Source organism: Zalophus californianus, chromosome 15 (genome assembly GCF_009762305.2).
Source record: "Zalophus californianus isolate mZalCal1 chromosome 15, mZalCal1.pri.v2, whole genome shotgun sequence".
Classification (NCBI taxonomy): Eukaryota; Metazoa; Chordata; class Mammalia; order Carnivora; family Otariidae; genus Zalophus; species Zalophus californianus.
Genome location: NC_045609.1, coordinates 60,527,601 through 60,541,472, shown reverse-complemented (window position 1 = coordinate 60,541,472; position 13,872 = coordinate 60,527,601). Strand labels below are relative to the sequence as shown.

General features: G+C 40.2%; 1 protein-coding gene across 9 annotated transcripts in view; it reads right to left on the bottom strand.

Annotated features, from left to right (window-relative positions):
• BTRC (beta-transducin repeat containing E3 ubiquitin protein ligase) overlaps positions 1–13,201 on the bottom strand; it is a 171,172-nt gene extending 157,971 nt beyond the window's left edge. For 6 of the 9 annotated variants that reach the window (XM_027591382.2, XM_027591368.2, XM_027591376.2 and 3 more), the window contains exon 1: positions 13,025–13,180. In XM_027591382.2, coding sequence (XP_027447183.1) covers positions 13,025–13,072 — 48 coding nt within the window. In that variant the 5' untranslated portion in view covers positions 13,073–13,180. The other 3 variants (XM_027591414.2, XM_027591361.2, XM_027591404.2) reach the window with 3 other exon arrangements.
• Between the last annotated feature and the right edge of the window lie 671 nt (positions 13,202–13,872).

Genomic DNA, 13,872 nt, shown 5'->3' with positions numbered 1-13,872 from the left:
AGGTTAATGGACAAACAAAATGTGATGTTTAAATATGACAGAATATTATTTAGCCTCAAAAAGGAAGGAAATTCTGACACATTACAACATGAATGAACCTTGAGAACACTGTGCTAAGAAAAATAAGCCATTCACAAAAAGACAAATACTATATCATTCCACTTACGAGGTATCTAGAGTAGCCAAATTCATAGAAACAAAGTAGAATGGTGGTTGTCAAGGGCTGGGGGGGAGGGAAATGGAGAGTTGTTTAACAGGTATAGAGTTTGAGTTTTGCAAGATTAAAAAAATGTGTATTCAGTTTAGTTAGGGCCAAGCAAAACAGATGTCTATACAAGATAGGGTGGTAGAATCAGCAGTGATCTACTGCAGGAGGTCAGAGCCCTAGCAGGATAAAAAGGATGTCCATACAGGAATATGGCAGCCTTGGCAGTCCTGCACAGGGTGCTGGAGTCCAGATGGACTGAGAAGAGCAACCCAGTGCAAGGTATCAGATCCTGAAGTGAGAAAGATGTTCAAACAGGGAGCAGGGGCAGCAGCCTTGATATGGGATTTTCAAGCCTGGCTAGGTGAGGATGGCATCCATGTGGTAGATGTCAGGAACAGCAGCAATAGGAGAGACTGGTCGCATACAGGGAAATTGATTAATAAAATATGCTGAAGATAATGAGAACCAAGTTACCATCAGAAAAGGGAGTTATAATTACGGAAAGGAAATTATTGAATGAACCCTGTGGTGTTAGACTAGAACTGGACATATCAGTGTGAACTCATGGTTTTAAATGAATATGTAGATAAAATAGTGATATAAATGCATGTGTGCATGTTTACACATACATATATTCCCTACCTCTGTCCAGTAAGAGGACCTGGGAGCAGTGAAACCCCAACAGCAATTAGCACACCTAACACCCAGATCTTGACTTCTAAATATCCTCTACTAAAAAAAAAACCAAGGCTCCTTGGAGAAATCAGCAGTTCCAGGGCTGGGGGCAGAGGGAGTGGGAATACAAAATGAGCCTTTTTTTAATACAAGAATATCTTTTTATACCAGAAAATAAGAAAACGCTCAAAGAATGACATCAAAAAGACAAAGAAAGCAGCCTGAAAGCACTGACCAAATAGGGAACAATTTAGGCATCAAAATAAATGACAGTATTGGATTATAACCCATCAAATAAAACAGGAATTCATAAGCCCATTCTATTATAATAGATTGAAAATCTGATGAAGAATAGGGTAATTACCTGGTTTCAAAGTACCTTTCCATAAAATATTTATTACAAAGATAAAAACATATTTTAAAAGAAACTGGCAGATGCCACCTTAATCAATTAAACAAAATTATAAATAAAAATCACGTGTCACCTGATAGGAGGCAAGGAGTAAAACTACAGCATCACTTCTGTGGTATTTCTGCCAAAAATACATAACCTGGATCCAATCATGAGGAAAAATAAGATAAACTCAAATTAAGGGACTCAAATTCTACAAAATGGTTTGTAATGTTCAAAAGTGCCATAGTCATGAGAGTCAAAGAAAAACCAATGAACTGTTCTACATTGAAGGAGACTAAAGAGACATGACAACTAAATTCGATGCATGGTTCTGGGTTGGATCCTTTTGCTATAAAGAACCTTACTGGAACAACTGGCAAAGTTTAAAGGGGTCTGGGGTTGGATATGTAATTGTACTGTATGTTAATTTCTGAACTTTGATGGTTGTATTATTGTTATATAGAATGTCCTCTATTTGTAGAAAATACACACTGAAACATTTAGTGACGTGAGAACTTACATTCAAATGATTCAGGAAAAAATAACTTTTGTGTCTTACTTACTCTTCTCTAATTCTGAGATTAATTCAAAATAAAATGTTAAGAGAAAGAGAAAGGACTGCACTGGTGGTTACCAAACACTAAAAATAAAGATACTGATATTATGGGGGTGGGGGGGTGTGTATGTGTTTATCAATATACACACTCCAATTAGGTTTAACTATTTTCTCTCAAGAAAGACTATTAGTTTTCCATGGCTGCTGTAACAAATTATCACACAGTGGCTTAAAACAACATCAATTTATTATTTTATAGTTCTGTAGTTCAGAAGTCTGAAATGGTTCTCACTGGGCCAAAAATCATGGTTGTTGGTGGCACTGTGTTCTGTTCTGGAGGCTCTAGCTTGTCCTTTCAAGCTCCTAGAGGCTGCTCACACTCCTCAGCTCACATCTCTCTTCTCCCATCTTCAGAGGCGGCAACAGCGGATTGAGTTCTCACATGGCATCACTCTGACCTGTTCTTCTACCTTCCTCTTACACGTTTAGGGTCCCTTGGATTAACACTGGGCCCAACACAAATAATCCAGGATACTTCCCTATTTTAAAGTCAGCTGATTAGCAACCTTAACTCTGTTACCTTAATTCGCCATGTAATTTAACATATTCACAGGTACTTGGGATTGGTGTGGCAGGGGTTGCTTACTCTGCCTACCCCAAAGAGTTTCCTGTATTCTGAGATTATATCCTTGCTACTTTTGTGGCATTAGAAAGCTTTTTCTTTCTTTTATAAATGATGGTGCTAATTGCAATCATTCTTTTTAAACTACTGGTGTGTAGAGAAAAAAAAAAAACCTTGCTAATCCTGTGAATATTATGTAAGTAGTACAAAACCTTGTGACATTTTTTACTGATCCCTCAAATGCAAAAGTCTGAAACAAAACATTCTATTCCTACAAAGACACCATATCCTTGATGAAAGATTTGTATTTTTCAGAATATAAGGAACAAATCAATTAAAAAAGGCAGACAATCCAATTTTTAAAAAAATAAGCAAGGCTTCCAAGGCTTAAATTGACACTTCACAATAGAGTATATTTAAAGAGCTAATACAGGTCATGATCTCAGGGTTGTAAGATGGAGCCCTGCACCCGGGTGCGAAGCCTGCTTAGGGTTCTCTCTCCCTCCACCCCACCCCCTCTAGCTCTCACTCTCAAATAATTAAATAAATAGCCAATAAACCTAAAAAGGTGTTAGGGGCGCCTGGGTGGCTCAGTTGGTTAAGCGACTGCCTTCGGCTCAGGTCATGATCCTGGAGTCCCGGGATCGAGTCCCGCATCGGGCTCCCTGCTCAGCAGGGAGTCTGCTTCTCCCTCTGACCCTCTTCCCTCTCGTGCTCTCTATCTCTCATTCTCTCTTTCTCTCAAATAAATAAATAAAATCTTAAAAAAAAAACCCTAAAAAAGTGCTTGATTACAATGGTCACTAAGGAAATGTAAATTAAAGCACTGAGACAGTGAAATGGTACTGTCTTCATCTACTAGTCTGGACTGAACTGAAAAAGACAGACAGTATCAAGTGAGTGTTACAAGAACACGCAGCAACTGGAACTCTCATATGCTGCTCTAGGAAGTGTAAAATGGAAAACAGTTTCATGGTACCTATTAAAGCTGAACATTCTCATACTCTATGACCTAGCAATCCTACTCCTAGATATATACCAAACAGATATGTACATATGTTCAAGAAGAGAAATGTACAAGATTATTCATAACAGCACAATTCACAGTAGCCAAAAACTGGAAATAACCCAAATGTCCATCAACAATAGAATGGCTAAAAATATGAAGTACATTCACACACTGGAATACTACACAGCAATGAGAATGAGAATGAACATACTACACCCAACACAACAACCTGAATGTATCATCTTACAAACAATGTGGAACAAAAGAAGCCAGACACTGAAGCATATATACTGGAATGGTTCCATATATTCCATATATACACAGGCTAAATACAATTGTTTCTTTATGCCTTTTTTTAATTTAATGTAAAACCAACCTACAGATATTAGATAATGCTTACACAGAAGTGATCACTAGGTAAAATTTTAATGAGCTATATACTTAAGATCTGTACACCTTTTGTATAATTACTTCTCTAAAAAGCTTATATAGACAGATACATCCACAAAGTACACTAGAATATTATTTTTCAACACAAACTGGATTCAGTCCAAACTCCCCGGTCCTCAGTCTTTCTTTTCTTTCTTGTTTGCTATGCACCTTATGTCCAAGTCATATCTATTTACTCAACCTGTGCCTACCGATCTCTTGATTTTCTGGCCTTTACCCAAACTACTCCCTCTTCCTGGAACTGCCCAACTCAAAAACAAGTCTATCAAAACCTATCTATTCTATAAAATCCAATATGAAGTTTTCTTCTTCCACAAAGTGTCCAAAGATCTCTTCAGTTAAAACTGATTTCCCTTCTGATAACTTCTATAGCACTTTTGCCTCTATTTTGGCACTTACTGGTGTGCCTTAAGAAATACTATAAATTCCATGGGGCACCTGGGTGGCTCAGTCATTAAGCATCTGCCTTCGGCTCGGGTCATAATCCTGGGGTCCCGGGGTCCTAGGGTCCTGGGATGGAGCCCTGCATCAGGATCCCTGCTCAGTGGGAAGCCTGCTTCTCCCTCTCCCACTCCCCCTGCTTGTGTTCCCCCTCTGGCTGTGTCTCTCTCTGTCAAATAAATAAAACCTTTAAAAAAATATGTAAAAAACCTATAAATTCCTATCTTCTCGATAGATTGTGAAGTTCTAGAGGAGACAGAAGTTTTATTTAATTTTGTATCTTCATCCACTCCTGCCCCCATAACCACCTCCCTCCACATATAACATGATGTTTTGCAACTTAGTTTATGTTCACATTTTTATCAAATCACATTGCATGCCAACTCATGGCCTCATTTTCAACTGTCAACCCACTGATTTTGCCAAGTACTATTTAAAAGGAAAATGCAGTGCTCCAGCACAATCTAGGAACATACAGTCCTAAATTTCCAATGAAAATCTTGGATACATAGAGGAGTTTAATGATATAAATGATCAATTAACACATTATACATGGCAATTTTAAATCATAAATCTAAGTAGGTAAGACTAACAATTGCCCATTTTGCAGTTAAGAAAATGATCCTGGCTACACTGCAGTCCATGATCAAATGCAGGTCTTCTTTGGGGTCCTTATTTTATAAATATATGCACTCAGTATACTAAATTTAAATTTTTCGGATTAAAAACAATACAGATTCACTGCTGAAAATCTAGAAAACATTAAAGAATCCAAAGAAAAGAAAAATCACCAAAAATCATGCTTTTGTGTGTGTTTACTAGCATGTTTTCAGATGCTATTAAATATTTTGAAATATTACCCATAATCCAGCAATTCACAAATTATCACATTAATAGATTAGCATTAATGTATTAGTTCCTGAGTACAAGGATTTGTACATCTGTGTTCCAAAAGTATTATCCATGTGCTATATAATTCCTGGATGTCTGTTTCCATGACTTTTCAGTGAAAACCTGAACGTCCCCCAGACATCTGAAAATATCAGTACCATATCTTTGCAGCCTCAAATTTAGGTGCAGGGAAGGGATTTAAGAGCTCTAAACCTGCTACCAAGGGAGTTGTTAGAGCATTATGTATGACCTTGATTCAAATTCTGTACAAATGCCATTGGAATGACATCAACTTTATCCTTCCTAAGGATAGAAGAATAGCTTGTAATACTGATGAACTTTTCAGGGCATCACTGTGGATTAATGTCAAGAATCTAATTGTTTCTTTTTTTTTTTTAAGATTTTATTTATTTGAGAGAGAGAGAATGAGAGATAGAGAGCACGAGAGGGAAGAGGGTCAGAGGGAGAAGCAGACTCCCTGCCGAGCAGGGAGCCCGATGCGGGACTCGATCCCGGGACTCCAGGATCATGACCTGAGCCGAAGGCAGTCGCTTAACCAACTGAGCCACCCAGGCGCCCGAATCTAATTGTTTCTTTATGCCTTTTTTTAATTTTACATAACATGATGCAAAGATACCTGCTATATTAAGTAGTGGTTCTAAAAGTATCCAGCCCAGGGATGGATGGCTGGGTGGCTCAGTTGGTTGAGCGACTGCCTTCGGCTCAGGTCACGATCCTGGAGTCTCAGGATAGAGTCCCGCATTGGGCTCCCTGCTCGGCAGGGAGTCTGCCTCCCCCTCTGACCCTCCCCCCTCTCATGTGCGCTCTCTCTCTCTCATTCTCTCTCTCAAATAAATAAAATCTTTAAAAATAAATAAAAAATAAAATAAAAGTATCCAGCCCAAGGGTGTTGTTCAGTAACCAAAGTGAGAAAGTGCTAGTCAGGATAGCACAACAATGAGCAGAATGAAAGCACAACAGCTGTCATAGTAAGCATTTCATCATTCTTCTATAAATCAAGTATACTAGATTATATTATAGACAATTGTTACTATAGTACATTATTATACAAGTTACTCCCTCCTCCACGCCTTCTACGAGCAGAGTATACTTTCCTGCCCTTTTGACTCTGGGCTTGCCCATTGACTTGCTTTGGTTAACGGAATACTAGCAGGTGTGACAGGACCAATGACTGAAAGGTACTTGAATAATTGGACTTGCTCTCTTGTGCCTTTGCTGTAGCTACAAGAGCTTCACCTGATAAGTCACCATTTCTTTTTCTTTTTTTTAAGATTTTATTTATTTATTTGAGAGAGAGAGAATGAGAGATAGAGACCAGGAGAGGGAAGAGGGTCAGATGAAGAAGCAGACTCCCCGCTGAGCAGGGAGCCCGATGCGGGACTCAATCCCGGGACTCCAGGATCATGACCTGAGCCGAAGGCAGTCGCTCAACCAACTGAGCCACCCAAGTCACCATTTCTTTAGTCTAAGTCCCAGAATATCATATGTACCAGTCCTTAGTGAGCAGCCAAGTCCAGAGTCATCCAGCTAAGCCCAGTCTATACCATCCAATACTCAGCAAATCCACACATTCATGAGAATAAATGTCTATCATTGTATGCCACGATAGTTTGTGGGTTTTATTACTCAGCAATAGCTGACTGATATACAATGATACTGTGAAACTATAAAGTCTTACTCCATTTCCTCAGTAAGTCAAATGATTAGAAAATCTACATATAAGTCTGGACAATAACACTTCCACTCCAGCCATCATGTGACTAGCAAAGAAATATGCCATCATATTCCATTGTTTCTCTGCTCTTCAAGGATTAAATATAATATAAGTCAGGGCGCCTGGGTGGCTCAGTTGGTTAAGCGACTGCCTTCGGCTCAGGTCATGATCCTGGAGTCCCGGGATCGAGTCCCGTATCGGGCTCCCTGCTCAGCAGGGAGTCTGCTTCTCCCTCTGACCCAACCCCCTCTCATGCTCGCTCTCTCTCTCTCTCTCTCTCATTCTCTCAAATAAATAAATAAAAATTTTAAAAATAAATAAATAAATAAATATAATATAAGTCAGGGTACTGGGTCAGACTGCATGGGTTTGATGTCAGACTCCTTGCTAACAGAGTGACTTTGTACAAGTTACTTATTCTCTCTGGACTCAGTCTCCTTATCTGAAAATGGGAGTAACAATAGTACTGAATCTATTATTGGAAGGATTAAATGAAGTAATATATGTAAAGGACTTAGGGGCACCAGTCTGTCTCAGTTATAAGAGCATGCAACTCTTGATCTCGGGGGTCATGAGTTCAAGGTCCACATTGAGTGTAGAGATTAAAAAAAAAAATTTAGAATAGCACATAGTAAACACTAAATAAATGACAGCTGTTAGCTATTCATGGCTATTTTAAAAAACAAAAATTTAAAAAACACAACTCTCCCAATTCTACTATGGTTATCCCTTTACTGACAGTCAGGACAGGTTAAGAGCACAAGCTTGGCAATAGGAAGGGAGGTATATCCTGAAGGGAGAGCCAAATCTCAGGAAGGAGCAAGACCTTAGAAGGAAATCCCAACTCAGAAGGTTCATCTTAGGCAGGAAGGAATCCTCTCTGGGCCCTGTGGCTTTTGCTCCCTTGCTTCCCACTCCCACCCTAGCCACACAAGAAGTCAATCCAAGAACTATGGCAGGAGTGTCCCAGACTTCATAGTGTGAAGTCAACTACCCTCAGTATTTATTCCACTCGTTATCTCTGAGCCTTCTGTAAAATGTTCTAGCTCTGTCTCAGTCAGGCTTTAGGAAAGTAAAGGGAATTATCAAGAGATTCCCAAAGTAAAAGTTAAATCTTATGGAATACTAGTCAAAATGGTACGAGCCAGTGAAACTATCCCGTATTTTTTCCCCTCCTCTACTTCCAATTTACAGATGCTGGATTGACTACTGAGGAAAGAAGCAGTTTTCTTTATAGTGACCGACTTATTAAACATTGGTAAATATTTTCTACATCATCCTCAGTGAATTATTATACATACTTAGAAAGCACTTTCCATGCTATATTAAAATATTGCTAGAACATAGATAGGATTTGGGGCACCTGGGTGGCTTAGTCAGTTAAGTGTCTGCCTTCAGCTCAGGTCATGATCTAGGGTCCTGGGATCGAGCCCCGCATCAGGCTCCCTGCTCAGACTCCTTGCTCAGTGGGGAGCCTGCTTCTTCCTCTCCCTCTGCTCCTCCCCCATTCATGCTCTCATGCGTGTGCGCGCATACATTCTCTCTCAAATAAAATCTTTAAAAAAAAGTAGAAGGGATTTTAAAATACTTCAATAGCACAAAGATTTTTTTCTTTCCTCATTCTCTTTTTTATTGTAATGCCATTTACCATAAAATAATTTTTTCTACACATGCTCAAAATCTTACATATGTCCCATCTCCCTTTAACAAGGGAAAAAAAATTTTCATCTGCTTCCTTTCTTTCAGGATTTAAACACTATACAAATAATATAGAATAATAAGTGGTCTCTTTTGAAAGTTCATTTTCTAATTTAGCAATAAAAAATTTCTGACAATCATTCAAAGTAGAATTTTCTCTATATCTAATAATTCACTTCCAATAATATGTACATCTATTACAGACATAAGTTCTAAAAATTAGCACAAAGAATTATCACTAATTTGTAATTTCATACCTTAACCTATATAAGAATATCCAGAAAAGAAACTGAAGGCTAACTTAAATTGAGAACAGGTAAAAGATACATAGAAACTCTGACAAAAACTAAGAACTAGTTTCAAATGTTCACCCAACCAGCTGGTAATCAATCTCACTGACTCAAAGAAAAGCCCATCTCAGTGAAAAATCTGAGTATTTATTTTAAAATGCAATTTCTTGCTTTTAGATACATGCACCTCTCAAGCAAATAAGAAAAGTTACTGAATCATATTAATTCACCCAGTATTATCTCTGCAGTGACATTATTAAGGCAAGTCATGCAGGAGATCATGTTAGTTCCTTAAGAAGTTAACCTCAAAAAAGAGATGCTTCCAAAGTAAACCCAGTGTTGTTATTTACAAATTTGGCTAATCCCATTTGTATTTTTAGCATGAACATCCAACTACAATAGCATCCCTGGCAGCCAGTCTCAAAAGGGCATGACCTCCAGCAATTTCTAGCTGTTTATGAATGTCATTCTTCTTGTCTACAGGTAGAGAATATTTCCCCTCCGACTCTGGGCTAGCCTTGACTGTCTTTGACCAAGAGTGACATTCTCAGACTTCCAATTCAAGGACGTAAGAGAACTGGCTGAACGCCTTCTATTCCTGTCTCTTAGAATGCTCCTTCTTAGAATCCAGGCACCCAGCTTAAGTAAATCCAAAGGCCATGCGGAGAACGAAGGGGCGCGGGCACATAGAGGAGGATTGAAGGCCTTTAGGACTAACTGAACTCTCAGCCAGTGGTCATCTATGTGAATGTGGCCACTTTGAACATTCCAGCTATGCCAGCACCCCAGCCAACACCATCAATCAACCACAAATTTCAGAGAAGTAAAAAATTGTTTAAGCCACTAAATTGTGTGGTGGTCTGTTACACTGCAAGTTACCTTTTATATTGTTTCCCTTATCTATCAATTCTATAAAAAAGTATTTTATATGCCCTAAAATATTTCATCTAAGTTTCAAATATTTCCCCAGATCTAATATTCTAGGACTGGTTTATCCTGGTCATTTTTAAAAATAAAATTCAAATTCATCCCTCAACTCATCTTTCTATCTCCCATATAGATTTTTTTAATATCTGCTTATAAAATGGTGCCTACATTCCCTCAATCATTTTCATTTCTCTTCTCAGATCCTCTTCCAGTTCCCATTTATCTTTTCTGAATTTTAATTTTGTTGACCAAGGAAGTATTAGTTAAGAAGGTGCTTGAGGACCTGCTAAAACTAAATGAAATATTAGCATACAGGTTACTTAATGTGAACTACTGCTTTAATATCATTTGTTTCTAGAAGTTAAACATTCTCCTTGAACTATTTTTCATAAGTATCCAAGGATAAATTTAAAATCTAAACTATGTGTGAACTATGGTCAACTATGAATTAGCAGTCTTGTTAATAAGATTTTATTTTAAAATTTGTTATCAAAGCACTACATTAATGTTGTAATATGCAAAATTCATGAAAGACAATATCTATTTCACATTAGCATTTGAAATAAATTTTACATTTTCTTAAACCATGGAAATCAGGGCATCCGTACAAAAACTGCCATTCACAATTTGCAATTGAGGAAAGGAGTAAGGCCAAAACAAAGCCAAATACTATACAAAAATCTCAATTTGATTAAAAGGATCATTCCTCCATGTTGTACTGTGCTAATTACTTGGTGCAAACACAAATAAAGTATCTTCCTATCTCAAAACTGACTAAGTAAAGACACGTTATAGTAGGGTAAATGGGACCAAAGGCAAGTTGTGACTTACTCAGATTCATAATAAGACTGTGACTGAGCTAAAAAATACAAAATCTCTAACTCTCCATTCTCTGCTTTAGCTATTAAGAAGTCCTTCTTGGTGACCCTCTTCCAGTTGGCCTTTTTCTCAAGCAGTAGCCAAAATAGCAGGCAAGGTCAAAAATGAAAGTTACTAAAATTAAAGAAAAAATTGGCTTCTCCCTATGGAAAGTGACTCAACATTTAATAATGTGTGGTGCCCTAAAAGCTGCTAAACTACTACATGGCCATCTCCAGGTCCACTTTAACTCAATCAGGAGACCATTATCGAAACATTAACTCACTAGTACAAAGTGGAGATCAAGTAGTTGTGAATGTTCCTAGGCTGAGGTCTAATGGGGAGTAAAGAAGATGATCTCATAATGTCTCTTTATGATCTATAAATCACATTATTCCATAAATTTGACATAAGTGTCAAGATTAGGACTCAGTCAACCTCTAAGTAGGAAAACAAAAACAAGCAGCTGCCAATTTTCTGACAAATCTAGAAGCTGGCATACAGGTTATTTAGCATAGAGATTATTCAATGTAAAATATCAAGCAACTTCCTCTTACTTCTAAACTTCAAAAAAATTTAGTATTTTAGAATTTCAACATTGGCAGAAACTCAAGAACCTTCTTCAGGCCTAATGGGATTTTGTTAATGATATATTCAAACTTTAGTTAGGTGTTTTTGAAAGCACTAGTACAAAATAAAGTTTTAGTAAATTTGACCAGTCTCTGAAGATGTATTCTTATAAATGGGGCAGTTTAAAGCCAAATTTCAATTAGGATAGTACCCATGTTTATTTAGATTTGTTTTAGTATTTCAGACAAAAACAAAATAACAACCATCGAAGAAATGAGATTTGGAGTGACAGGTTACAATTACTTCCGAAAAAGCAACACTCCACTGCAAATAATATCAATATCCCTAAAGCCACCTGTTAAAACAGCAGTCTATGCAGTCCACCATTCTTTAGCTGTAACCACAAAGTCTGGTTTTACACCTAGGATATACAAGAAGCATCAGATTAAAAGCATCAAATATCAGCCTATACAAATTTGCCAAACAAGCATAGCAAAAGAAAAGCGGATAGAAAGTTAAAGAACTAGGCTCCAAAGGATTTAAATACACCCAACAAATTCCAATCCAAGTTCATACTGTGCTTCAACTTAAAACTGATAAGTAACCACCAATTCTGACATCTCCTATTCCCCACTAGTTAGATCTCCCCTTTATCTCCTGAATTTTTCCACTGATCTCATCCCTTCTTAGAGGAGTCTTGCTATTGTAATCTCCATGGCGTCTCCTTTCTCAGAAAGTGATACAGCACCAGGGCCCATATTTTACTTTCTTTACAATTTAGCACTCTGTTTTGTTTTACCCTATTAGATATTAATTTTTTCCCTAATCTCCTGTACCCATGTTTCCCTGATGGATCAGCCTCTTGCTTTTTATCACTTCGTGCTCGCTACAATATTTAGCTTCTCCTTTCAAAGTAGAGTATGTACCCCTTTTTCTGACATTTGTAATTCTGGCTCACTATCAACACCCCCTTCCTTCCCTAGAGACTATCACCATAGTCCTAGGTCTCCATCCCTCACCCTTCTCCTCCTAAGTAAGGCCTCTTCCTTTCCAGAGTTTGTCAACATTAGTTTGGCCAAACTGGGACTGTACCCTGAAGGCAAAGGCTATCTCCCCTCCTCCCCACCCCACCCCCACATTCTACAGAACTACAAGTCTCCCACCTGCCCTGGCTTCCTCTCCTCCACCCTTAGATCCATCTGCATCCCGCCTTGCCCGTTCCCCACTGGCCCCCCCCCCTTATTATCTCCCCTTCCACTATCCCGCGCTCCCCTTCCCCACTCCTGAACGCACCTCCTCTGCTGGGCCTGACCCGTAACCCTGACACCGAAAAGGCCCTGCCAGCAACCTCACGGCGTCTCTCCTCTGGGCTTCCTCCGCTCTTCAGTAACTGTCCCCACGCCCCTTTCCCTCCAGGGCCCCGCGCGCCGCCCAGAGTCCCCTCCCCGATTAAGCTCCCGCTGTCACTTGGCTTCTCATCCACAAGATGGCGGAGCCGTTGCCCCCACCCCCGGGTCCTCTCCGCAACCCTCCTCCCTAAAGCTCCCGTCCGGTCCCTTCAGCTGCCCCCGCCGCCGGCCTCGCCCGGCCCAGGATCCCGCTGCCCCCTCCTCCTGTGGGCAGGCGGCCCAGGCCCGAGCCTCAGCGACGTCGCCAACGCCACCGCCTCCACCGCTCCCAGGCCTGCGCCTTCTCCTCACCATAAACTTGAGCGCTTTTTCCTGCAGCACCGCCTCGGCTGGGTCCATAATCACCGGGGGCCACTGGGTCTGCACTCCGCCGGGGCCGCCCCCTTGGTGCCAGGCCGCAGCCAACGCAGCGCCCGGATCCGCCTCCTCTTCCTTCCCCCCGCCCTCTCTTACCTCTCAGGCACCGGCAGGGGGCCAGGGAGGACCCGCTGTTCCGTGCACATGCGTGAGCCCACTGGCTCACGGGATTTGTAGTGCTGGGGTTCCCGCGGCAAAAAGTGAGGCCTCGACGCGAACCGCAACTCCCGCAGTTCACTGCGGCACGGTCGCTGTGGCCGAAAGCCAAATCTAGACAACTCGCCGTCAAGTAGAGAGAATCGGCTGATGGGAATCGTAGTTTACAGCCTCTACGGATGGGAAACGGGAGGGGGGCGGGGCACGGGTGTCTCCGTGGTTACCGAGCGACGCTAGTGGCTGCTTGCCTGGTATTTGATATCAAGATGGCGAGCATTGCCTCACCTGTAGACCAAATACTGGAAAAAACTGTGAGAGGACTCAGAGGTCCTGGCAGCACCTCACAGACCAATGCAGAATTTCAAGGTCCTTCTAACCTATCACCCCACACTGCTCCTGAAGACCTTATTCTATCCCCAAAAAAGTCAGGGCCAGAGAGAACTCACCTCAGGAGATTCTTGGGTGTTTTGTGCTCAGAAGGTATGGACTGGTAATGCTAAGCCTGGGATTGAAGCCTTGCATTAAGGGTCAAAAAGTGCTTCCAAAGGCCTTCAATGGTGGGATATAACGGCCATCCAGCAAATAAAGCCTGTAACTATTTAGTTTGGCTTTGAAAGGGACAGTAC